The following is a 27,506-nucleotide window of genomic DNA, read 5'->3' on the forward strand; positions in this document are numbered from 1 at the left end:
TTCCATCATACTGTAACAACAATACAGCCATGTCATATTCACCACTCATTTTTGTGTTTTTATTAAGCTGCTGTCAACCCAGCACATCACGTTCTCCACAAATGTTTCACATTAAAAGCCTTCCAGCATCTTCAAGGGGCATAATCATCCCATTTCCTGGTATAGGCTTTTAATGTGGAACCTCTGCAGGAAGTGATGAGCTTCACTTACAGTACAGGTGTTGAACAAAAGAGTTGTAAAGTGAAGTAGGAGTGATTGGATTTCATTTTTTGTCAAAAAAGATCAGCCTTTAGCGACTGGCCTTCATTTGTTTATGTTATTTACAGTAATTCAAATTTATTCTAAACTCGTATAGAGAATTTAATCTTCCATGACTGAGACTGTACTATAGCAAAAATAAAATACTAACATGCTAATACTAGCACGTATATTCAAAACAAAATACAGCTTTTACCTCAATTAGAGATCAGTATACCATTATTATTCATAGCCACTAAAGAATATAAAGACAGTGAAATTGCTTGTGGCTCCCGTGATAACAAGCCACTAATGACAGTAAGTATTAACAAAACCCCACAGCTTCTTGACATGTTAAAGCCGGGTTAAAGAATGACACACACACACAAACACACGCACACACACACACACACACACACACACACACACACACACACACATACACACACATACACACACATTCGCACATCAGCTCAGGAGAGGCGAGAGGAGACGCTAAGGTAGTGGCACGGGGGGAACAAGGAGGGAGAGAAAGTGAAGATCTGGGGGCCTTGGCAGGAATCAGCATGGCATGACAAGGCTCCCATTACATCTCATGTCAGCTCATAAACTAATGGAGGCATTAGCATAGCTTACACTACGACTATGAGTCAGTGGAGATGATATATAATTTAGAGAATCTGCAAATCGGCCCCTAAAAACAGCGATTCCAGTTTACAAAGCTCTTGTTGATGAGAGCCCTCAGCAGATGTGGGAATATACTGGTGTTCATTTGTGTGCTGTGCATTAAAACAGCATCTCCCTCTCTCACACACACACACACACACACACACACACACATGCAAACACGTACACATACTTGCATCAGGAGGCTAATTACTGTAGCTCATGCGTTACTGATACCATCTCTTATTTTTCTCCCCTTCCATGTCTAATAGTTGTGACAGTAAATGAAGAATGCCTTGGGGGGGGCATTTTCATTGTGACACATTTAAAAACGCCACGTGACTTTAGTGTGTGCGTGTGTGTGCGTGTGCAGCTTTTGCGTGCCTCTTTACAATTCTTCAAAGTGCTGTCACAAAACACAAACACACAAGCTCAGGCTTGATAAGATCTGTTCAAAATCTCCATCAAAGAATCACCATTAATTGTCATCTGTCACAGCTGAAGCGGTGCGAGGGCAGTGCCGTAGCGTTTCGATCAAGACGAGCACAGAAAAAAAGTGGCTGATAGGCTGTGACGGCTCCGGGGTGCGCCTGGCGCCTCGGGGGCATCTCCCTGCCCAGAATCAAGCCTTCATTGTGGGGGAAGGAGCTCTCAGGGCCCCCTTCTAATCTGACGCCCATTCTCCTCTCCGTCTCACCTGCAGGTGGGAGCTCACACAGCTAAAGGCCCGCTCACAATCAACTCCCTCTTTCTCTCCCCCCCCACCCCCCCCTACTCCCTCCTGCCTCCTCGTTTTAATCCCCCCATCCATCCATCTATCGCTCTCTCCTCACAGGTGCTTCCCTCCATTTCCTCCACACAATTAGCTGCTTTCACATTTTGGGGGGAAATTTGCAACATCGTTCTTTTTGGCGAATTCCCTTTCATGCCTTTTATTTTGTCCTCTCTGGATTTGTCTCACCCTCCTTCTCTCTACTGCTTCTTTCTTTTCTCCATCCTTTCTTTCTTTCTTCCTCGCCCTCCTTCCATTCCCTCCCCTCCCTCCCTCCCTCCCCTTCTGCTATACCTATCTATCTATAGTCCGGCAGATGCTGTCCCATTTGTACTCTCCCCCATGACATTCCTACGGGGGATTGCTTAAGGATTCAAGAGCCTCGGTGCTCATGGATCACACTGACACTTGGTCAGCATCAGCAGATTATGAACTATAGGCGCCTGACACCCCGCCATTGTTCCTCCATCTAAATATGAACAATAAGGCCCATCCGACGCCCACGCTGACAGCTTATTCGCTCTTATCACTCCTGTGGAGTCGCCCGGCATGATCTGGGCGCCTCCCCCTTTCTCCCCCCCGCCATGTACACGCCTCCCCCTGCCTCCCCCTCGATCCTCCACCTCCCACCACGTGCGCCAGCCTCTTCTTAGCCCAGCCACAGGGCAGGGGTGGAGGGACTGGAGGGAGAAAGGGAGGGGAAGGAAGGAAGGGGCAGAGGGCAGATAGAAAAGCTTGCATTCAAATGATGGCTAGAAGATCATGAGGGCCCTTCACTAGAAAAACTAGGATACCACTGTTTTGTTCATGGACACTTCGGCAAAGGGGAAGGATCCAAATTCATTTAAACCTCAAGAGCCCAAAACTTTTACTCTCTGCTGTTATGGAACATTCATATTAAAGCAGCACGGAAACGCTGGTGGGGCATCCTGGTGGCTCACTTGACTAATGTACTTATAATTGCAGCGCCCTGGGTTTGATTCTGGCTCAAAATCTTTGTCACATGTCATTACTGTCTCTTCTCTCTAATTGCTTGTCACTGCCAACTGTCAGTTAAAGCCAAAAGTCAAATACTGTTTGAGAAAAGATATTTTTTAATACACATAACAGAAAATGATGCTGCTATGGAGAGCTACGAACATTAGCTCAACTTTCATTTGGAGCTACTTTATATGCAACAAAACCACATCTTTGACATGGAAGACAAAACCCCAGATAATGTTCCATTGCAATGTTTGTTTGTTTTTTTACGTCCATTGCCAACAATTTCAGCATTTTCACTTTCTACTGTGGTCGTGGCTAGCGTTGCTAAAAATACCAAGTATCGACGGTTTAAATACAGATTTTCCGCAGTATCGATACACAGGTATCAGCTGCACTTTCTGCTGTCTCTTCTCTCCGACAGTGAGTTGACACACACACACACACCACTTTTAATAAAAATCAAAAATGTAATGCCGTCAATGTTGTGTTAATTTTTCTCCGTGGTATCGAAAATGGTATTGAATATCGATATTTTTCAAGGTATTGTATTGGCGGTAGAAATTTCAGTATCTTAACAACACTCGTCATGGCAACTACGGTATGGTTATAGTGAGGGAAAGATTGTGGTTATGGAAAATTAAATATAGATAAGGTACGGTTATGGGTAGGCAACTAAAACACATGAACTCCTGTCTCCTGTATGAACGTAGGACGCGCTACATGTGCATCCACCACCCCGACCTTCGCACCTTTACTTCCCGCCTTTCTTGCTACATATAAAGGCACGTTACTTCCTGTGTTGGCACTGAACTTTGCCATCCAACGTACAACGCGAGGTGCAGAATCGTCCACCATGGACTGAATTCCTGTAGATCCTGGGCGGTTTCCACATCTTCTATTAACCGAATATCAGCAGCGTTTGGTTAATGGACCGTTCCTCCAACCACGACACTACCCTGCCACTGATCTGCACGTCTCTGTCACCGTCACAACTTCACAACCTCCACCAGCTTTTTAATGAGACTGGCCGAGTTCCCTGTTGACAGCACACCTACATAAAGAACAGAAAGAAAGAGAGAGAGCCAGAGAGTACGATGGGTGGATGAAGAAGAGGAGGAGAGCAGTGTGAAGAGAAGGAGGAGGAGAGCAGTGGAGAGTGGCGAGGCTTTCTGAGCAGAGCAGGAATTAACAGGGCCCCGGGGACGGCCAGATCAGAGCCAGGGTCCCCAGAGAGCACTTACCACAGGGGCCCCCCACGCTTGTTACAGCAAGGCAGGGGCCACTAGGGGACTCTCAGGGCTACACTTCACAAATGCGGGGCTCAATTCGCCATGCAAGATGGTTAAAAGGCAGACGGTCAGGGTGGCTGGGAAGGAAGCACACCGCAATTATGTCCTGCTTTGAAATACCCTGCTATGAGAAAACCAGAGAAATTATAACAAGCTCAGATATGTTTAAGATCAATTTGGGAATAAATCCTCTCAAATGACGTATTCCTCTTCTCTGAGGACATTATACTCAAAGGCTAACTCCCATGCAGGGTTTTTTTTCTCGAGGGCTGAAATGCCAACCAGATCTTCGGGGATGAGGGAATTAGCCAATAATATGAGTCCTGTTGAATGACACAGACACCACCCATTGGCAGCACCATAAATTCGTGACTGCACTTCTCCAGTGGCACCGTCATGAGTACTATCACATCTAATCCAATATCAGCGACACTAAAACTCAATCCAGCAAATGAGATCACCCCGCGAGTTGAGGCCTGACTTCCTCGTTGTACATTAGGAGAAAGAAGCAGGAGACAGAAAAAGGAAAGTAATAGACACGAAGCGGGGTGACTAAGAGGAAAGCCTGCTGCGAAATACAACTTTGCCCATGCAAAGAGATATTTGACATTCTCATTTTAGTCACATCATTTTAATAGCAAAGATGCAAACACACATGGGCCCATTTATAAACATTTCACGCACTGCCGATAGTCCAACTGGACTGGAATGTAAGTGTAATAAATGAAAACAGAGCTGTGTTGCAAGAGCAGGCTGTGGGATCTTTTTTTTTTTCATCTGAAAGCTGTCACATCTCGCCCTAAGAAAAATATTCTTCCTGTTTCTCTTGGTGAAACAACATCAGGCAGTTAGTAAAGCTAAGGAAATCTGCAGCTCAAAGTTTTCAGCGGTTGTCGATATGCGGGTAGTTGAAGCCACAGGATGGGGCCTCACTGTGTTAAATTAGTAAAAGGATACCAACAGCTTTGTTTCCGTCCAACTGACAAACACATTTTCAACAACCTTTTGAAATGGTGCAATATTAATAACATTTGAATTGGGTATCCGCCAGACGAGTTGCGGTCAATCAATCAGCTTTGTGAATGTAAAAAAAAAAAAAAAAAGGCACATCCGCAAGAATAATGGAACAAGCCTTTCAGGATTGGATTAATATCGGTCAGGTTGTTGTTGTTCTTTCATGTCAGGAAATGTTGGACATGTTTTTTTTGCTATCAAAATAGAAAAAGTTAGAATGTACTTGGAAAAAATTCAGTGTGATAGTTAATTTTGACAACATATGGGAGAGACAACAGGTATGATATTTGTTGAGGTAGTGGTGGATAGAGGGGATATAAACTACTCATGTTTTCATCTCAGGTAGGTAACAGACAACACTATTCTTTTCCTCTCTGGTTTCTATTGTTTTTAGCTATGCTAGCAGAACGGCTCTCTACGGATGACAAATGCCGATCGATTGGTCCACCACGTTGGTTAAGACCATAGACATATATATGAGAAGTGGACGGAGTCACTGTGACGTCACCCATTGGTTTGTGGACTGCCGTTTTGAAGGCATTTGGCCGTCGCCATCTTGTTTTTTTGCAACTAGAAGAGTACAAGAGGGCAGAGCAAAGTACAACCACATGCTGAAGAAGACGTTTTCAGGCGACCAAAATGTTACAATTACCTTCCATGAACTGAAAACACACTGTGAAAGGGTTACGGTTTTAAGATGAAAACACGGACAACTCCCAGACTGGACAATGCCGTGATAGCGACCTGTCAATGGTTTATGTGACTCTCAATGGGACCATAATTTACTAAATGAACATCATGCTGTATTGAAGCGTTTGAGACCATAAACTCAAGTTTACAATGTTTACTGAGGTAATAAATCAAGAGAGAAGTAGGCTCATTTTCTCATAGACTTCTATACAATCAGACTTCTTTTAGCAACCAGAGGAGTCGCCACCTGCTGGCTGTTAGAAAGAATGCAAGTTTAAGGTACTTCAACATTGGCTTCACTTTACAGACTTGCAGGTAGCCCTCCGGTTCAGACTGAAATATCTCAACGACTTTGGAATTGATTACTATAACATTTTATACCAACATTCATTCTTCCCGGAGGATGAATCCAAACAACTTTGATGGCCTCTAAATTTTGACATGACACCATCATCTGGTCAAATTGTCAGTTTGCCTAATACTTTGGATTAAATCAAATACCTGCTAAACTTTTGATTCCCATCGGCATCAGATGTACTTGTGCTTTTTAGCAAATTTAGCATGCTAACACTCTAAAGATTGAGAAGATGGTAAAAATTAAACCCGCTAAACAATAACATGTTAGCATTGTAATTGTGAGCACGTTAGCATGCTCATGATTTAGCTCAAAACACTGCTGTACCTGTTACAGTTTGACTTAACTACTGATCATTTGCTTCATTTTGGTGCATTAGTATTTTCAGTGTTGGCACAAGTTGTTTTCTCTTTGCTGTAAGTATTTACTGTCGGAGTGACACAACTTTGTTGCCAAGCAAAACATTAAAGTTTCAATTTATCATGAAATATTTTCTGAATCAAGAAAACCTCATACCTTTTTTTCTCTCTCTCTTCATCCGTCATGCTGTTTGTTTTGATAAAACGAATATACCAACAGAATTAACCCCTATATGGCAGGACTGACATGAAGCAGATGGCTGCAGCAGCTATGTAGAAAGGTGTTATCACAGGCTGACAGTGAAAATCTGCTATTTAAACAGAGTGGCATGTTGGCGCAGGGTAGCGTGCCGACTTCTCGGAGTCTGTACACGTGAATCCGACTCTGTGAAGGCCGCTGATGCAAAATTGAGGATGTCAAATTGTTTAATTCAAGAAGGTAGATTTAAGGCATAACATTTTCTTGCCCTCAAGAGCTCTATATAATTTTAAATATTGTAAATCTAAATGGAGAAGAAACGAAACTGGAACTGTTTTGAGGGCATTTCAGCTCAATTCAATCTCAAGTTTCTCTTCCATGATGTGCGTGGTGTTGAAAAAGTGATGCTCTTGTAAGGGCAGAGGGAATAGGCCTCCCACTGATCCACTCTTTGCCTCATCATGTACTTTCCCTTCTGCTGGAGATACTCGTCTTTCACTCCCTCTTTTTTATGTTTTGAAGTGCTATTCCTCAGTGTTGTGTGCCTAATTAAAAAGCACTTACAGTTGTTTCTGGTTCAAGGTTGAAACGTTGCTATCTCATCATAGAGAGCTAATCAGATCCCTTTTCAATCACTGCTTCTCCTTAATGAAGTGCTGCAGACGGTCAATGGGACTGCCTGCCTGGTGTTTTGTTTTGTTCCTTTTTTTGGGGTTGGGTGAGAGTGGGGGGGGTAAGCTGCTGGGAATGGAGAATGCTTGCCATTTTGGAGGGGGGTGTGTGTATGTGTGGGATAGAGTGGGCTGTCAATTTCTGTCAGGCGCTGAGGTGTGTGTGGCAGTGAGTCTATGGCAGGGAGAGCGAGGGGGCGTGGGGGTGGGCGCTAGGCAGGGATTAACATGATCAAAGACACAAATGCAGAGCCACATAGGAAAAGTAAGAGAAAGGGAGAAGAGCCATGCAGTGCTCCCCACATACCCCCTCCTTCCCAACCCCCCCTTTTCCCCCATAATAACTCCCACGGAAGAGATGAACCGTAACTGAACCGCGGCATCCCCCCTGCACTCTACCTCTGCCTCAAACAACTATCGATTTACAGCAACAAAAAATGACAAAAACAAACATTGGATTCTGACTGTACATGCAACAATACGTGGCCTATCGATGTTAGCTATGTACACACCAGGATTCGAGGTTCCGGCAAGCAAGCAGGGGCACATGTAGAGGGAGACAGACAGGAAATAAACAAACAAGTCGGGTTTAATAGAATTGTACCTGCAGCCCCGAGGACATGCACGCACACACAAGCGGAGCATATCAGCCGGCATGCTAATACTGCCAAAGGGAAGCCAAAACTAATAGCGGAGACATTAAGAAAATGATCCCCAGGCTGATATGTTTTCTATAGATGGCGACTAAACAGAATTGCTATATTTATCATACTCAGGGAAACAGAGAGAGAGAGAGAGACCCCATCCACACTCCTGTCCCTCTCAGTTGTCCCCAGGAGAGTGATGAGAGTTGCCCCCGGGAGAGGGTGCACGTTACTGTTTCTATGTATGAGAGAGTGCATTTTATGTGTGTGTGTGTATAACCCAGCATACCGAGTTCTCTCCCATCCTCAGAGTAGCAATGCCACAATGTAAAATAATACCACATTACAAGTGAATATACTGCCTTCAAAGTAAAACTACAGAGGCATTAACCTTTTAGCACCAGCTGTTCCGCCTGAAGGATGTGAGTGGAACTTTTACGGACTTTCATGGAAGTGTAACCCACTCCTCCTGGGTAAGTACACCTCGCTCTAGGTTAGGATGGAGCTACGTTTTGAGTGCAATAACCATAAAAACGGCGACACAAGTGAATTCATTTAACTGCAAATTTAGTTAGTAATGGCAAAACAGATGCAACATTTACATGGATATGAAAAATAAAAAACTGGGCCCCTCAGTTTGGTGATCAGCTGAAGATATTATGCGTATTTGCACTAAAGTGGGATTTCCAAGTCAGGTTCTGATGACCATATAGGGAGAATTGTTCAAAGTCGAATTTGTTTGAGTTCAGATCAGATGGAGGAGAAGTATATTGTGTGTTCAAGTTGGTACCAATCCATGATGTGACCGGTACGATCCCACCTCAAAGCAGGAAGATCATCCGGCTGTTTCAGTGTCAGTGTAGTAGATCCGGGTTCCTGGAAATCCAGCTGGGAGGCTCATCATCTACTGGAGTCGTTGGATCTTCTTCTTCAATAAAAGACCTGACCTGCATTTACAAACAGGTTTATAGTCTCTGATCTACTTTCCTCCATATTTCATAAATGTTTCTCATACTAGATCATAACAACATCAAAGTAAGTGCTGACTGAATGCAAATACTTAAAATATTGAAAATTATTTGTTACTCTCCAGTTCAAATTCTCAAATGATATTAGAATGATTTTGTTCAAACAAAACAAAAGCTTATCATACATTGACATAATACAAATATCAGACATGAAAATATAATCAATGGTTTCAGCTTAGCCAACATCTGAGTAAGCAATAAAACACATTAAACCTACAAACCTTTACTATCTCAGTGAAGCAGTTATATTTTTCTGTAGAAACACAGCACCTGTTTCACAAACTGAATAAACACAATCATTTGACAAATACTGTTGGCAGCAACAATAAAACTACATTTGGTAGTCCACTATTTCTTATCAGAAATACTGTGTGATAAATCTCTTAATTCTCTCTAGCAACAGGAGGAGGAGCTAAGTGGTTAAGAACTCCACATTAACTCTTTTAGTACATTAATATGGTAAATATTATTAAGAAACTTACACTTTAAGCGTCAAATACATTTCCCTTAAAGACACCTGATATTTACAAACTACAGTGAAATGATAGAATAGTTTTACATGGAAATAACTTTGTTGCTAACACACAACACAACTAGCGAGCTAACGTTAGCTTAGCGAGGCTTTAAGATGAAACGGGTTCTTCTGGTCTCGTGGCTTCTGCAGGGAAACTAAACTGTTTCACTGTCAATTGATAACTGCTCCACTTCTACAACTGTTCTGTCTTAGTTCCTACTGTTCATCAACTTCTGGTCTTAGTTCCTACTGTTCATCAACTTCTGGTCTTAGTTCTTACTGTTCATCAACTTCTGGTCTTAGTTCCTACTGTTCATCAACTTCTGGTCTTAGTTCTTACTGTTCATCAACTTCTGGTCTTAGTTCCTACTGTTCATCAACTTCTGGTCTTAGTTCCTACTGTTCATCAACTTCTGGTCTTAGTTCCTACTGTTCATCAACTTCTGGTCTTAGTTCCTACTGTTCATCAACTTCTGGTCTTAGTTCCTACTGTTCATCAACTTCTGGTCTTAGTTCCTACTGTTCATCAACTTCAACTTCTGGTCTTAGTTCTTACTGTTCATCAACTTCAACTTCTGGTCTTAGTTCCTACTGTTCATCAACTTCTGGTCTTAGTTCCTACTGTTCATCAACTTCTGGTCTTAGTTCCTACTGTTCATCAACTTCAACTTCTGGTCTTAGTTCTTACTGTTCATCAACTTCAACTTCTGGTCTTAGTTCCTACTGTTCATCAACTTCTGGTCTTAGTTCCTACTGTTCATCAACTTCTGTGAAGCTTTATGTTGTTATATAGAGCAGCTACTTCTAGCTCAGTATAGCAACTCAGAGGAACTCTCTCTCTCGACATCACAGACCGACCCTCATGCACTCAAAATGCACTGCAAAACTTCCTGTTACTTTTAGTAAAAACTTCCTGTTACTTTTAGTAAGAACTTCCTGTTTGGTGAAACAAAAGATTTGACTAGGTTGTCACAACTGTAGTGTCTATAAAAGCCCATGTAACATAAATAAAAGCATTAAGTTAAAACGTAAGTCAATAGTTCAACTGTTTATAACTTTATTCATTAATATTTAACCCATTTTGTTCAGCTGGACATTCACATCCTGCAGATACAGAGCAACATTATCATTCATTTGGAATCATGTTTATGGCCACCTGATGAATCCAAGTCAAATATTCATTTTCCTTTTTATCCCTTTTCAGAATGTACTATTATTATTATTATGCTGCATATTATGGGCTATTATTTAATTAGCATTATAAGCAACATTTTGATCATCATCGGACGCACTAATTTGAACTATTTTACATACTTCTGGGTAGTTTTATTGTTAACACTGTATCATATTTCATAAGATGATTATAATGTAGGTAGCAAGGTAACTAGTAACTACAGCAGTACATTAAAGTACCTTAATGTAGCCTACTGGTGATAAAGAAGTCAAATTACTGCTGTGGATGATTTTTTAATAGTTACATTCTAACTGTTACTTAATACTTTAATGTGTTACTTCCACCCTTGCTCCCACTTCTTTACCCTCCTCTCTCCATCCAAGCCCACCGCCTCCTCCTCCCCCACCCCCCACCCCCTGCCCTTTTCCGGCTCTCCAATTAAGCATCAGCAGCAGGTTTCCATCAGCCGTCTGGTCGTCTGCAGCAGGACTCTTCGGCACAGAGGCCTGTCAGGAAATGAACTCATCACTGGGTGACAGCTGCTAATTTCTCTCTCTTCCATGTCACACGAGTGGCCTGCTGCAGTTAATAATGAGCCATCCAGCCCTGATTAGGGACGTACACGAGGAGGGTGGAGATGCACACAATACAGTACACAATCACTCAGCCAGACGTGTAGAATAATGTGCGACTGCACACGGGCGCAGACGGACATTCCTATTGAGGACAAAAACACCAACACACACGGTGAATGAACACATGAACCCAGTTTAGCTCAGGTCACTCACTTTATTATATGCATCACAGGGTTAACATATAGTTTAAAGTGGATATTAAGAGAGCATGTTAGCCAAACACATACAAAACACTCACATGTGAAACAGCACATCCAAAGTTATGAATAGAAATTAAAAATATATTTGATAATAAATCATTTTTATACTATCAAAACTATTATCTGGATTTCAGTGTGAAGGAAGTATCTCCACTTCATGAAAATAATCTGGTATTTCTGCAGTGGTCTGGAACCCCGTGAGAGGTCATGAAATAAATCTGGGTGGTCGCAAGACTGTTAGACAACTACGCTTCATAAAATAATACTTTTTTTCCTCCTACTTTATTCTTACCTCTAAAAAGAATCCAAACAAATGTCTCTCTTTGTTGACATAGTTATAACGTAAGCCATCGATCATAAGTAGACAAGGCTTGCCTTTAAAGGCACAGTGTATAGGATTTGGTGGTGTGGTTGCAGATTGCAAGCAAATGAGTACCTCTCTCCGCTCACTCCTCCCTTTACAAGACTACGGTTACATGAGCGGCTCATGGTTCGTGTCCACAGGCTCCGTCCTTTCCACGCTTCCCATTTATTGTCTATGTAAGCAGCCGTGCAATGCAATCCGGTAGCTTGGCGGCGCGATTCGAGAGACGGAGCATCACGACGGCTGTTCGTCATTTGCATAAAGTTGAGGTCTAGTCTACTTTATGCAAATCACGGGCATCTGACGCGACCCGCTGCCGCTCGAAACTCCCGAGAATCTTTTAAAATAAACGTTGTCGATCCAAGATAAAGACAGATTCAGTAACTGCATGGATTATTTCTTACCTTTCAGAAACACATTTTGGTGAACTATTTTGGTGAATAAGAGAAACAAGTTTCCAAATGAGCCGCCATATTGGTTCTGATTTGAAAGCTGGGAGCAGCAGCCCACGGAGGGAAAGCGTTCGTCCAATCAGGTGCCGAGTGTGTTGTGTCTAGTGGCAGCCCACCAAGCGTCCAATGCTTGGAAGGTGTCCCCGGTGGACATGTACCATCAGAGGACAATGCGCATCCTTACCATAATAAGTCAGACGGCAGCTAGCGGTACCACAGTTTTGCACTCGGCAGCTCACGTTACCGCAGTTTCACAAGTTTGTCGGAGAACTACGGTGGCCTCCAGGTAAAAAAAAAGGGTCTCTCTAGAGCCAGAGTTTGGTTTGTCCGTTCTGGGCTACTGTAGAAACATGGCGGAGCAACATGGAGGACTCCTTGAAAAGGACCCTCTCCCTATGAAGATACGAAGGGCTCATTCTAAGCTAACGAAAACACAATGATTTATAATACATACTGTTCCTTCAGGATAGTCACAAGCCAAAAAAAGAATTCCACCATTTTGCAATTCATCATGAAATGCAAACAAATTCAGGTTACATGGACTATTTGAATATTTAACCCCCTCCTACAGCCACCACACACACTGCTTCCTGTATTTTGATATTAAACCTGAATAACATATGGTAATTTAGCAATTTCAAATCAGACGGCGATGACAGATTGTGATAAATTCTATAAATGTGAGGCATTGTTATAACATGTAAATGTTATTGTTGCATCTTTTTACCACTCGCTGGGTGTTGACAAATTTTGGTTCCCGCTCACAGGCAGAGTATGGATGGTCACACAGAGAATGTGACCTCTGTTAAATGTGCCTATCTTTACCAAATGGGGAAAAAGGAGCATGAAAAGACTGTGTGTGAGTCTCTAAATGCAACATGGGGCTGAGAGCAGGAGACAAAGACAGGCTGAAAGGCAGACAGGTGTTATGTGAAATTACAGGCTCCCTTCTCTCTGTGCGGTTGTGGATTTCACTGCTCTTTCACTTCTCTCTGGCCTCACCTCTCTCAACATCCATCTATAATCCTCTAATTTTTTCCTGCCCACTCCTCCACCACCACTTTCTCTCTCTCAGCCCACCTTCTCGCTCGGCGTGCGCGGTGCGTGTGTGTGTGTGTTAAAGGGATGATCTTTTGATGCCCTCTGTGTGTACGAGTGCTTTGTCTCTCTACTTTCAGCGGTCGGCCATTGTGTTTGCAGCCGTCATACTGCTCTCCCACTCACTCCATCAGAAACCAGGCCTGTGTAGGGGCCTAAATGAATATTGATTCTCCCTCCAGTGCTGAATACTGCTGGGGGGGAAAAAGGATGAGTGTGTTGCATGCAATGAACAGAATGGGCCTGATGGGGGGAGAGAAGAGAGGATGACGATTAGGATGATGGTGATCATGATGACGATAATGATAATGGTGATGATAATGACTGTGTTAGTGATCAGCGAGCATGATGGGAGCCATCAACTGATGCATGTATGTGCATGTTGCTTGTATGATGGCGCTGTGCTGTACATGTAATGGCAGTATTGATGGCGAAACGTGCGCTCGACGGGACCATTCACAGCAAAATACTACGAAGAAAAAAAAATCTGGACACGGTTGTTAAAAATTAGACTCAATCTTTATTGTCAGAAATGAAATTGCATTAATGTTTTTTGGAGGTTTCCCAAAAGCTGAACTTACAAACAGCTGAGGGGCTGTCAAAAAACGGAAGTGTATAATTATCAACTGTATTTCATTACATATAAATCATCTGTGAGATCTGTTTTAGAGTTTTTCAAACTCAATCAAGTTATTATTTCATAACTAGTAACATACTAATCCCTACAAAGGATGGAAAGAAAAAAAATAATAAAATAATAAACCATTGTGTCAAAGTCAAAATTCTAAAATCATCTTTATCATATTTAAACAAAGGTATCATAAAGAAAACAAAAAGCAGAATACATATTTTCCTTTGTAATGACTGTCTGAATATTAGATGCATTTTCAAAAAAATATTTCAGGAGGAAATATATTCATTTCCTGTAGTTGCACGGCATTAATCAAGTGGTTTATGTAGTCTTGGTGGTTGTGAGGATTGCAAGTTAACTCACTTAGCACCAAAACCTGTTTCCTTCACTGTCCCTCTGAATAAATGATGTTTAACCTGAGTTTAGCGTCGCCCAAGACAAGAGAGTAAAAAACAGAACACAGAATATTAAAAAAAATCAGGCTTTAACAGAATTAAACAAAGAAAACTGAGATGAAACAAGAGATGTATGTCTTTTAGTGAATTCCTCTGTCCTCTACCCTTCCAGAACTATATTATGAGGGGTTCCATCCAGATAGACCACCATCTCCTCTCCAGCGTGCGACTCTGCCTGCTGCACCTCCCCGTCACATGCCACAGCCTCTCCATACACGCCTCCCTCCACCTGTAAGGTGCAGTTGTCCAGCTCCGTCACGATGTAGTGCGTTCCTTCATCGTTGACAATAACCTGGTGCAGACCTTCCTTCATCATCTGGGATGCGGCGAGCTGCAGCACCTCCTGCATGCCCCCCTGGCCGCTCTCCTGGATGACCTGCATCTCCTCCTGTTCCTGTTTGACGCTCCGCACCGCCTCGGCTATCTCGGGGTTCAGGACCTCATGAACGACGGTCGTCTCCCCCTCCATCTCCTCCTGATGGCCCATTTCGCTGACGGCGCTGAGCAGAGCGTCCAGAGCTGTGGACGACTCCGAAACAACGTGACTTTGTCCTGCGGCTGCTACCGCTACCCCTCCTCTAGCCACAGCCCGCAGCTCTTTCCTGGCCTCCCCCGACTCCAGCACCACGTACTGGGTGCCGCCTCCGGCCAGGTGGGCACCCGCGGATGCTACTTCCCTGCCCGAGGCGATGAATTGTCCGTCTTCTGTGATGTGGAGCACCTCTGCCACCTGGCCGGCCATGGCCAGCGTCTGCAGGGTGGCGGCAGCCGACTCTTCCAGGGCCTGGTCGATCGTCACCTCCCCGTCGCCGTAGCCCTGGATAATGATGACCTGCTGGACAGAATCATCGTGGCAGGACATCTCAGATGAGCCCTTAATGTGCACAGGGGACTCCACGGCTTCTGCTTCCACAAACGTAGCCCCCTGACCCTTCAGACGACACTCGAAAGACTTGGACACGATACCTGGAGAACACACAGAGACACATTCAATTGTTTGGTATTTTGCTTTTATTCAATTCCTGGATCAGTAAATCTTCAAATTTCAGAAGGGTGAGGGCTTTAAAGCATTTGAAATCTTCCTTTGGTCATGGCATGTGTTAGAACGGCTTAGAGATGGAACAGAACTTAATCGGCAAATCATTTATGGTCAAGTTCATATCCAAAAGACCAAAAACAGGCATGAAAATGACTGAACATACAGTACCACACATGGCCGTTTATATCCATCCTCTCTCTTAATGTTCCACAACTGTTAAACTGACTATGTTTACGGATTTATCACTGTGACAAAAAAGGGAGAAAAGCTATAAGGAAGTGGATATAAAAAGGTGATGCAACACTTCACATATTTGTGTCACTTAATGCATGAAAGGAGACAGAATATGGAGATATTAGGCTGGCGGAAGAGTGCGGTGAGATACGGCTGGTGCTAATTGAGCCACACTGTGCCCTCTCAGATCACAGGTTGCCATGGCGTTTCCAAGGTGATAGGAACAGTGTTAGAAATGCCATTGTTTAAACAGCGCCTGGCTCAGACATTTGTAGGCTAATCTATGCAGAAAAATGGGATATTTGAGACAGTGAAGAGGGGACTCTGTTCAAGGCTCGGCTTCAGAGCACAAATGAACTTATTGTACAAATACTGGAAGCACACACGTATTATGGTCCTGTGAAGGACTACGTTGACCCTCATTTGCAATGTTTTAGTTTCACCTTAAGGTTTGCACTTGAAACTTTGCAGATTCTACAACCCTTTAAAACACATATCAGAACCTCTCTTCAAAACATCAACTTTTTTGGGAAAGAACAAAAGAACTTTTGTTGCTTTTAGCTCATTTCCTGAAAAAGTTGACATTTTGGCGGTACAAGGTTTACCCCCCAGGGTGGCGGCGAGATCACACAGATCTCACAGTACATACAGGAACAAACTCATCAATCATTGATATTCCTATCTCCCCCTGACATTTAATGTCCTGCACTCACAAGGTTGACAATGTGATCAGAAAGTCGAGAGTTGTGCTGCGAACAGTCTCTGACCCAACTGTGCCCTGTCCTCCTCCAGTGGAAAACAGGCACCGAGACGTGGGAGCTTCAACTCCCGCTATTATTGGAAAAGTAGGCAGTGACCACTAGTCCTTTGGTGACATCAAGCCTGTTAGTCCTGCGCTGATCCACTCTCAAAATGGACTACCTGTACACGCTTGTACATGAAGTTAAAGGCGTTGTGCGTCATATAGTCAAACACAGCTCTCAGGTTCAGCTAAGAACTCAATTTTACAGCATTTACGTTATCAATAAAACACAAAATTAATGTGTTTTCTGGCATTTTCTAGCAGCACATGCATCTACTGACACATCCTGTCTGTTAAAGGCCGTAAAGAAATACTCTAGTTGTTGTTTCATTGCTCAATTTGGCCAACATCTGATGAGGAATATATGTATGTGAATCTGTCCTGTACTAATGTTCACGCTTTGGCATACAGTATTATAAATCATCATAAACTGGCATTCTCCTAGAAGTGAGAAGATGAGAACATGTTGTTATTTGAATGACATCTGCACACATAACGCCCACACCTGTCTACAACGGCCAGGTTTATTTTAGGAGAGCAGATAAAACAGAAAGAACACTGGACAAAAGACAACCATTTCAAGATTTCTTTCCACAAAGACCGTGCAGAAGGGTGGAAGAGTTAGCGTTAGTGTAGATGGACAGGGGGGGTTTTCTTCTGAGGATGAAGCCGTTTTCACTCATTCACTTCTAATCAGAAAATCGTTCATACCTGGTGAGAGCAGTTACTACAAACTCTGGAACCGTTTCCTTTGCCTAGATCAGAAAACATGCGATTCAACAAACCAGTCAGATGTGGCTCCCCTTCCTATGTCACATGCAGGCCCATTAGAATATATCACCCACAGCTTGAGAACTACCTTTGTAAAGGTGCACCATATTTTTCTTGCAAGCCAATCAGAGCAGACTGGACTTTATCACGAGGGGGTCTTAAAGAGACGGGAGCTAAAACAGAGTGTTTCAGACAGAGGGTGAATACAGGGATATTCAGACAAAAATAATGTGTTTTTTGAACATTAAAGCATCTAGACATGTTCTAGTAGAAACCCAAAATACAAATATGAACCTGAAAATGAGCATAATATATCCCCTTTAAACTTAAAACAACTTTTCCCAGCTCTGATTCTGATCAACAGAGAACAACTTTAGTTTGGCGGCCTGCTGTATTTGTCTTTCTCCCTGTCTCCAACTCTCTTAGCCTGTCTCTTCTCTGCCGCTATGAGTCTCGACGGAATTTGTATCTATACATCTACTGCAAAGCTCTCTCTCCTTATATATGTAGTATAAGATAACAATGTGCATTTGTTTAAAAGCAAATGAATGAAAAACCCACAGTGACGCCGCAGTACACAGGCAACAAGTCTGTGTAGTAAATATCAATTCGGACTCTGCTATTTGTATCTCAAGTGACAAGCACAGTAGTTAGTGTGTGGAGGGAGTCAGCACTGCCGAAGACAGCCAGAGGAAGTTGGCATTTTGAGCAGCAGAGGTTACCTATTTACACAGAGCTACGGGGCCGATGCTAACTGCCTACGCCGAAGCGCTGCGAGCTGAGAGGTCGGGTGGAGAGGACAATAACTCAATGGTTGTGCAGTTTCTGCTGCATTTCCATAAAACCTGTTTATCTATATGTGTGTGTGTGTGTGTGTTATAAGAGAGAGAGAGGGCACGTTAGTGTGTGAACTCCTGACTGTATGTGTATGTTCAGCTTGGTAAAGCTCGGGTTTTGCCAGTTTGTGCCAAATATGTGTTAATGAATATACGCATTCATGTGAATTCCCATGTTGTGTGTATGTGTCAATATGTGGGTGGAGTGTTAAGGTCAGGCTCCGCTGGTGTGATGTGCTACTATACGTATTTGTATGTATATCCCAGCCCCTGCGTGTGCTTGCTTATATAAGTGTGTGTGTGTGTGTAGCGCTGTGGGGGTGGTACGGCTACGCGTTGCTAGTGTGTGTCACATTAGCCATGGGGTGCTGTCGGCGGGACCCGGCGGCGGCCCGCTGAGGTTTATGGAGTGTCACTCAGTCGCCGCGGCCGTGAATCAAGTTAATGTTGCAGATCCCATCTCTTCAGTTGTCCTGTGCTCCCGGTGGAAGAACAACATTTGAACAGCGTGATTTGGCCCCGGCGAGAGGCTGATGCCTGTTTAATATGTGTTTTGAGTGTTCTGACTGACTGATTCCTTTAACAGGAAGTAGGAGAGAGGATGAGAGAGAGAGAGAGAGAGAAAGAAAGAGAGAGAGAGAGAGAGAGAGAGAGAGAGAGAGAGAGAGAGAGGCAGGCTGCTTTATTGGCTGTGATCTGAAACAAGATGGAGGCTCCCTGAGAGGAATAAAACAACAGGAGGAAGAAAAGGATACGGAGACGGGCGGTGATGTCATTTTGACTTGACAGGAAAGTCTTACATTAAAAGTGAATCAGTGACTAATGATACACGTGTACAGAGCTCATAGTATGTGTGGGGGAATATTACTTATTATATGAACTTAATGTTAATTCAGATTGGGACAACGTGCGGAGGGATGTGGATGACATTTTATTTCCCTATCCAGGTGATTTATGTGAGAACTTGTGGGAAAAACAGCAATATGGAAGACATCAGATACAAAGAGTCAGAGGGAAAAAAGAAAGAATGAGATGAGCGGAAGGGACGGAGAGATATGAATCTATAAAAAGAAGGAGCATTAATCACAAGTTTCATGACAATACAATATTATATTGATTCTTATGGACAACGATACTATATTTGCTTTTATCACAAAGTCTGCCACGATACGATTTATTTTCGATATGAGACGATGTCAAATGCCCATTTAACACTATCAGATACATTTATGTCAACTCACAAAAAGCAACTAAAATATGATTTGAACATGTTGTTACTAAGCACTACCAGACATTTAAATGAAAAACAATCTATTCTTTTTTTAATAAAAATACACCACAACAAATAGACCACCTCCTGTTGTTCACTATAAAGTGCTACATTTCTCATGTTAAACGCCGTTTGAATGTTCAGGAAGGAAGGAGGTGCGCTCGGACAGAAATGGTGACACAGAATTGTTTAAAATAAAGGTGTATATTAAAGATGACGATATGTATCAATGTTTTCACTTTGCATCGATGGATCGTTACACCCCTAATAAACAAGGATGACAAATGACAGAGAATAAAGAGCAACATTTTGAATTCTACATTTATCAAATAAATCTAATGTCAAATGCAAAGCATAGCTTTTCTTTGCAATTTCCATTGGCAAGAATTATGTCACATACTGTACATGTCATAAAAACAGTCCAACTGGTCCAAAAACGTGTGTCCCAGAAATGGGCCTGATTATTATTGGTGTGCTGAAAATCAATAATAGAGTTGAAATAGTTATGATTCTTTTTTATACTCTGCTTTGTTCTCACAGTCTTGTTTAAAGTGTCTGCACTGCGTGGAGATATAACAGTGATGAGAGTGAATCTGTTCTCCAAATGGAATAACTCCTATTATGAATGAAATGATACTGAAATTAAACTAAATATGATTCTGCTGGAGACTCCTGTGGAAGCTCTTTAAGGACCCTTAGGTGATCCCGGTTCGCCTCTGCTCGCCTCACACCAGTCGGTGTGTTAGCGTCAGGTCAGCGCGGGGAGCCTCCCTCCCCGCTCGGTGTACGGTACAGATGCAATTATCGATCAGCGGATCAATGGGCTGGCCGGCGGCGAGGGCCCGGGGCCTCTAAGTGGCATTACTTCAGCTCGGAGAGGCCGCCAGGGGAGCGGTCAGACAGCACTTACCAGCAGTTAGAGAAATTAACCTTAACACCGAGACACCGGCACACACACAATCAATTACACCGGCTGTAACACAGGTCAGCTCGCTGCAAATGTAAGCTCACTTGCACATGTAATCATGCCTAAATGTTAAGTCTTGTTATACTTGTGAGGACATGCACTGGTTGTAATCCCTAAACCTCACCTTAACCCTAAATATAACACACACTAAATCCTAACTGGTTCTCACAAGGAGAGACGAACACACACATGAAAGACAAAGAGATCAACCTGAATAGACACTAAAGCAAGCCAAAGTCAAATATCAAACCATAACACGAGAGCGGAGAAAAAAAAACATGCCCACCAAATCAATTACAAGGTCAACGGCGGGACCATGAAAAAGCCACGAGCTTATGATCAATTCTTAACTACGGCACAAAACCCTTTACAATCCTTTTACCAGCCGATTACCTTCAATTATAGATATGAAGCCGCCGTCTTAAAAAGAGACCCCTAAAACTGACACACACATATAGCTGTTATTTGTGGGGGGAGTTTTACAGACGAGGTAGTGTGTGTGTGTGTGTGTGTGTGTGTGTGTGCGCGTGTGTGTGCGCGTGTGTGTGTGTCATTGGTGCAGGCTTTTGAAGGTGACACTGTTAAGTAGATAAAGTGTCAGTTCTGGGTGTATCCAGGTCACCGGGGAAGGCCTGCATACGAGTGTGTGTGTGTGTGTGTGTTTCTAAGTGTTTATATTTCTGTGTGTATTTTAATATATATATATGTATCGCATGATTGTTCATACTGTAGTTAATTGTGATTATTTGCAAATGAATCACACATTTTGTATCTGTTCAAAATGTACCTTAAAGGTAGATTTGTCAAGTATTTAATACTCTTATCAACATGGGAGTGGACAAATATGCTGCTTTATGCAAATGTATGTATATATTTATTATTGGAAATCAATTAACAACACAAAACAATGACAGATATTGTCCAGAAACCCTCACAGGTACTGCATTTAGCATAAAACAATATGCTCAAATCATAACATGTCAAACTGCAGCCCAACCGGCAACAACAGCTGTCAGTGTGTCAGTGTGCTGACTTGACTATGACTTGCCCCAAACTGCATGTGATTATCATAAAGTGGGCATGTCTGTAAAGGGGAGACTCGTGGGTACCGATAGAACCCATTTACATTCACATATCTGGAGGTCAGAGGTCAAGGGAACCCTTTGAGAATGGACATGACTGTTTTTCCTTGCCAAAATTTAGCGTAAGTTTGGAGCGTTATTTAGCCTCCTTCGCGTCAAGCTAGTATGACTTGGTTGGTACCGATGGATTCATCAGGTCTAGTTTCATATGATGCCAGTATCTTCACTCTAGCTTTAAAACTGAGTCTAAAAATCGCAAGTCGCATTAAAGAAATTAGTTGCGTTACAACATATTTGTGTTAACGCGTTATTATGGCGTTAACTTTGACTGCCCTAATTTCATTATTTTCATTAGAAACTGATTTCCTTTGTTTTTCTACTTTGTATTTGTTTCAATGATTTCATGCATCATTTACTCATAATATCATATTATTCTAAGAAAGGTTCTATATAAACACACTTTTATTGTTGTTTTATATATCTTTTATACTGTATGTGCATGCTGTTTCTGTCTGTATTTTATTATTCAAACAGTATGTATGTGAATTTATTTACACATTACTGCAGGACATGTATAGTAATATACAGTATGTAAAGGTTGTAAGGTTTGTACGGTGTAAAGGTTTATGTTCATTTCTTTACATATTACATATCGGCCATGAGCTATGCTGTATGTGAAGACACTATTTAGTTTTATACAACTACATGTGTTGAATCTCTTTACATACTATAAAAAGACAATCTCCTGTCTGTGTATGTGTTTATTCACTTTAATGTGTGTGTGTGTGTGTGTGTCTCTTTGGATCTTCTTTGGTCGAGCTGTGTACATGACGACCTTACCTGCCTCTCCTCCCCTGTGAGGCCTCAGGCAAAGCTGCATGTGTTTCCTATGCGTGTATGTGTGTGTCTGCCTCTGTGTGTGTGTGTGTGTGCACAAACTAGCGGGTCAGCTGAGGTCTGGCTAGTGATGGCTCTACTTTGTCTGGTAGGGACAGCCGCTACTGTCACCTTTACAAACGCCATGAATCAACGCCAGGGAGGACAGGCCGGCCGACCAAAAAACAACCAATTATACAGCAGCCAGATTGACACCGGGTGGACTGGGCAGAGAGAGAGAGAGAGAGATGGAGACGCACTGAAACACACCCCAAGGACGAATAAACAGAAGAGAATGAGGGCACGCAGACTGACAGAGGGCCTTCTGGGCTGGAACACCGATACGGTGGCTCTGAAGGCCAATATTAATCCATCAGTGACTTCAGCTGGAAGTTAAAGAGTGAACGTCTTTTACATAATCTGAGTTGTTATTCTCTGCTGTCAGCTGATGTAACACAATGTTTAGTTTATAGAACACATTCATGAAGGAAGCAGAAATCCTCTGACACACAGGAAGTTGTTATGCGTGTTTTCTATAGTGTTTCCTGTGAAAAGTGTTTTCTATAGTTTAAAGTCTCTTTACTTTCTTTATTTTGGGTTTTCCACCATGAAGAGAAGAGTCTCAGGAACACCCCATAATGTGTTTTCCTCCGTGTCTCTTCACTGTGTATGGTGAGTAGTAGAAGCTAAGCGGATAAATGAAGTTATTTGCAATATCAAGACTGACGCATCGTCTATGAGCACAAATGTGAGAGTGATGTGAGTGCAAGCCGATATTTTAAGACGTTCCTGCTGCACCAGGTTGCAAAGACAACACACGTCTAACCAGGTAGAACAAATACTAACTGGCCATACAGCTACTTTAGTCATGTTTTCAGATTGCATAATAAATGTCAGGCCTCACATGAGCTGGCATGTTTCACCTACATGCAACAATAACACAGGGTGAGAATGATAGAAGAGCTTAAGAGAACTTTTAACTGGCAGTAATTTCAACAGAAAAGAAACAAAAACAGCTAAAAGACGAGCTGTGTAACTAAAACACTGTGTTTTAAGTCTTTCCCACAAACAGGAAATCGCTACCTCCCGATGTAGAAGTAAACAAGACTGGATACACCGATAAACTAAGATACTCCATTCATGACTAAATCATATCCAAGGGTGGATTTAAGGGCTGTCCCGAATACCATTTTTTTGGGCTCTGAAGCTTCGGTTGGAAAATATTCGAGAGTATTGGAAGTTTGGCGGAGCAGCGCGGCGCAGCAGGCTGACATGTTCTTCTGTCTTTCTGTCTTCATAACTAATAATAATTCATGTTGAATGCTGCGTCTTCATCAGAGTCAAAGGTTTTCAGTATAAACGGTAGAGCAATAATATTGGCGTCTGAGTAGGTGCGTGGAAAGATTGTCCGCGTTGCCGTTGTATTTTATCTGGCCTTTGCATATTCTGCAAACAGCGAGCGATTTATCAAGGACATGTCCCTTTTTACAAAAAGCCAAAATGTTTCCACAAGCTGGACTTCTTGAAAATGTTGCTCGTCTGGCTCTTTCCTTGCCATATCAGCCATGCTTCGTTTTGTTGTCGTCTTTCTGAGATTGGCGCTGCTGGCGCATGTCGATGACGTCATACGCAGGGAGAGTGAACCGGAGTAACATTTAACAGTTCTTTACTATTAAAAGTGCTAAGAAATACGTCCATATAAGGTATAATGTTTCAAACTGAACATGAATACAACACATAAAAAAAAACAGGAAACCGTATAAGCAAGTGATAGTCACAACACCATAAACCCTGGACAATGAAATATATTGTAGTAGTCCATAGATTGAGCTGGGAAGGGCTCAAAAGGTGAGAAGTATACACAGTATATACACACACATATATACACACACAGTGGTCAGAGGGAACACAGGTCAGTGTCCTGCTCTCAGCTCTTTTTCTGCTGACAGAGGATGACCCAGTGTGAGTATAATCTGGTCCACACTAACTCTATCTACCTCATGTCCCCCGGGTCTGCGCCCCCAGAGAGAGAGAGAGAGAGAGAGAGAGAGAGAGAGAGGAGAGAGAGAGAGAGAGAGAGAGAGAGAGAGAGAGAGAGGGAGAGAGAGAGAGGTGAAAGGGGAAGGGAATAAAAAAACACAATCATCGGGGAAACCATCCCCACTACACCTTCACTTTTCATCTTTCCAGCCTCTGAATAGCTGTTGTGTCTCTTGTGGCCATTAACTAAATTACAGCGTGGTAAATACTATTTCATTTTCAGCTGGGAAATTAGCATCAATAAATACACAAACACATTTTTTTGGACGCTGTCTAAATTGATTAGATGTATTCACGCTGCTTCAAAAGCAAATGACGGGCTATTTTAATTTCATAACACAAAAGAAGCTTACAAGAAACTGCAGCGACACTGATTTTTCACAAAAAGAAGAAACAGAAACAAACTTTTAGAAATGAAAACAAGATTCAGTTCAATATTTGGAAACGTAATGAGTGTAATAAATCCCAGAGTAACAATTGTTCTCAGGCAGTAATAAATAAATAAGGTAACAGTGCTAACCGCATCCTGTGAGAGAACCAGGTGGAAGGGATTTTCAAATTAAGACGCCGGTTAAGTATGAAGGCTCCGTTTAGCAGCAGTACAGTTAGTACAGGATGCAGTGCCTCTGCAGGAAGAGTGCCGCTCTGCTTCACAGGGAAGACGAGCGTCATCTACCACAACACACACAGAGGCTGCTGGGAATTCATCTGGTTGGCTGTGGATAAAAAGAGCAAACGTGTGGGAGGTTGCTGCACACAAAGTGAGGCCTGATCCACCTCAGTGGGGCTGCCAGCGAGAGGGCGTCTGATGCTGAAAAGGCCTAAAAAACACCTGATGACTGCAGGTTACATCACTGATTCTGTGCCCCAGAAAAACGCATCATTTCAACTTGAAAAATGACTAACCAGATATGACTAATGCGCTACTTTTTTGTTGGGAGTGCCGCTTGCTGTAAATCGCAGCTATTTGCACTCTGAAGATGAAGGTCAGAAATGATCACAGAGTGATGGCCTGATGCAGAAAGAGAGACAGAGAATAGAGAGAGAAGGCGTGTAAGAGCCTCATCCAAGAATCCAAGAGGGACGGTTGACATATGAAACAATAACAAAGATCACAACACTCTTCTCTCCCATGTCCCCCCCCCCCCCCCTTCCATTCCCTTCTCTCGTTCTCCCCATTAGGCCCTCTTTCTGTCTCTCTAGCCTGTTTCCTTCTTCCTCTCTCTCGTCTTTCTCTCAAAATCTCTGGAGGTGGACCTTTGATTGCTTCTTTAATTAGCCATGTCAGACGGCTCCGTGGATTTACTGGGGATGTCGAACTTCTGCAGATAATTACATGCCTTTTCCCTTTCTCTCCACCGCTACATCCCTCCATCCATCCATCCCTCCATCCTCTTTTCACTGTGTCCCCCTATATCTACCCCTCTCACTCACTCTCCCATGATTTAATGATTAATTATGGATGTGAGTTTGAGAATAAAAGCTTTTTTGCTAATCAAAATGAAATCCCCCCCCCCCCATTCTGGTAATTACAGTGTGAAGATGATGTTGCTGATGTCTTTTTGTTTCCAAGGCCTGGCCCGCGCACTGATCTGAGGTCCGTCAAGGCGGGATGGAAGGAATAATCACAACATAATGGCTCGCTTCAGAATAAAAAACAAAAACTGGGGTGGAGAAATGAAGCAGGCCGGATCGGGTTGGGAGAGAAAGACAATAAAAGACGAATACAGACAAAGAGACAGAAGCAGATGGAAGATGCCAGTACAGAAGCCAAGAGCGTGAATCAAAGAGAGGCCTAAATCTTTAAGCCTGACCGCAGCCATCAGTCATGGAGGCAACTTTTTCTTCATCCAAAGATAGTGTTGGAGTTAAAAAATTCTTGGTATCACATCACAACTGACAAGTACTTTATCGATTAAATGATCAATTGTTTGGTCGATGAGATTTCAGAAAATCACATTTTTCTACAGACCGAGTGGGCTTCAAAGTTTTCAATCAAAAATCCAAAGAAATTTGATAAAAACATTAACAAAAATATTTAAATTTAATATTCATCCACCCCACAATAACCAACTAATTATTTCAGCTCCAATAACATTGAACCTCTTATACTGACTTGGCATGATGAGAAAATGTATTGATAGTAGGTTGTCTTTCTGTTGATATTAAAGGAATACCTATTCAAACACTAGGGCTGCCCCCTCTCAGTCCAGTAGTCGACTAATCTGTCGTTTTGGTCTAAATCTACTAAGATTTCTTCAGTCCATTAGTTGTTTTTTATGCTGTTTTCATGCTGAGGGACTTATTTCCCAGAAATGTATGAGCACATCTCTGGTAAACACCAGATTTAAACTGGTGCTTTTGTGTGATTCTTCGTGGAGAAACTCAAGGATCTGTCGATTAAATCAACTAATCGATTAGTTGACGAAATTGTATGAGTGTTTGTTGACTAAGGATTTCTTTGGTTGAGGACAGCCCTACCAAACACACTGGTGTTTGATTCAGTCTCAGGTACTGTAGGAGCTGAAACAATTAGTCGATTAACGTCGACCCAAAGTCAAGCAACCTCTATTCCAATAATCAACGACTCAATTTCAAGACAATTTCACTCAAACGTTCTTTAGTTCCGGCCTTTTTCTACTCTGGGTTTTGGACCGTTGGTGGGACAATATACAGCGATTTAAGGACATTAAGGCATCAGTATGCTCCACATGAAGTGCCTTTCAGGAAGGGGGTCAAATACTGTATCTTTTCTCCCTTTACACTCCTGATGTCAGAATAGGGGCGGCTGCGTCCCACAGTCTCTCCAACTTTTTGAAAACCAACGATCCGACAGCAGAGATCGAAGGTGTGTGGAGGTGAGAAAGTCAGCACCTACCTGTATCTATAAAGCTGTCTTTTTTCATTCTTTACCAACTATTTCAGACTATTTATCACATTTGTGTGTACAAAATGAATGAATTAGAATGATTGTTGGGCTGCAGCCTTAATTTATGGACATTATTCTTCTATATATTATTAAATATGGGGCCAGCTTTTCTTTCTCTGTTGCTCCTCTATTTTGTATTAATGGTCATCCGGCTTGCGATCATCATCTAAAATAACAGGTTACCTACCTTTTGATCAAAGCCTGGCCATCCATACAGTATATCCATACA

General features: G+C 42.5%; 1 protein-coding gene across 1 annotated transcript in view; it reads right to left on the reverse strand.

The window, feature by feature from the left end:
* Window positions 1-13,845: 13,845 nt before the first annotated feature.
* The window catches only part of znf407 (zinc finger protein 407), a 166,688-nt gene continuing 153,027 nt past the window's right edge, over window positions 13,846-27,506 (reverse strand). The window contains exon 10 of the mRNA XM_074654749.1: window positions 13,846-15,397. Coding sequence (XP_074510850.1) covers window positions 14,532-15,397 — 866 coding nt within the window. The 3' untranslated portion in view covers window positions 13,846-14,531. The remainder of the gene's footprint in view (window positions 15,398-27,506) is intronic.

The sequence above is a fragment of the Sebastes fasciatus genome, chromosome 12 (genome assembly GCF_043250625.1).
Source record: "Sebastes fasciatus isolate fSebFas1 chromosome 12, fSebFas1.pri, whole genome shotgun sequence".
NCBI classification, from domain to species: Eukaryota; Metazoa; Chordata; class Actinopteri; order Perciformes; family Sebastidae; genus Sebastes; species Sebastes fasciatus.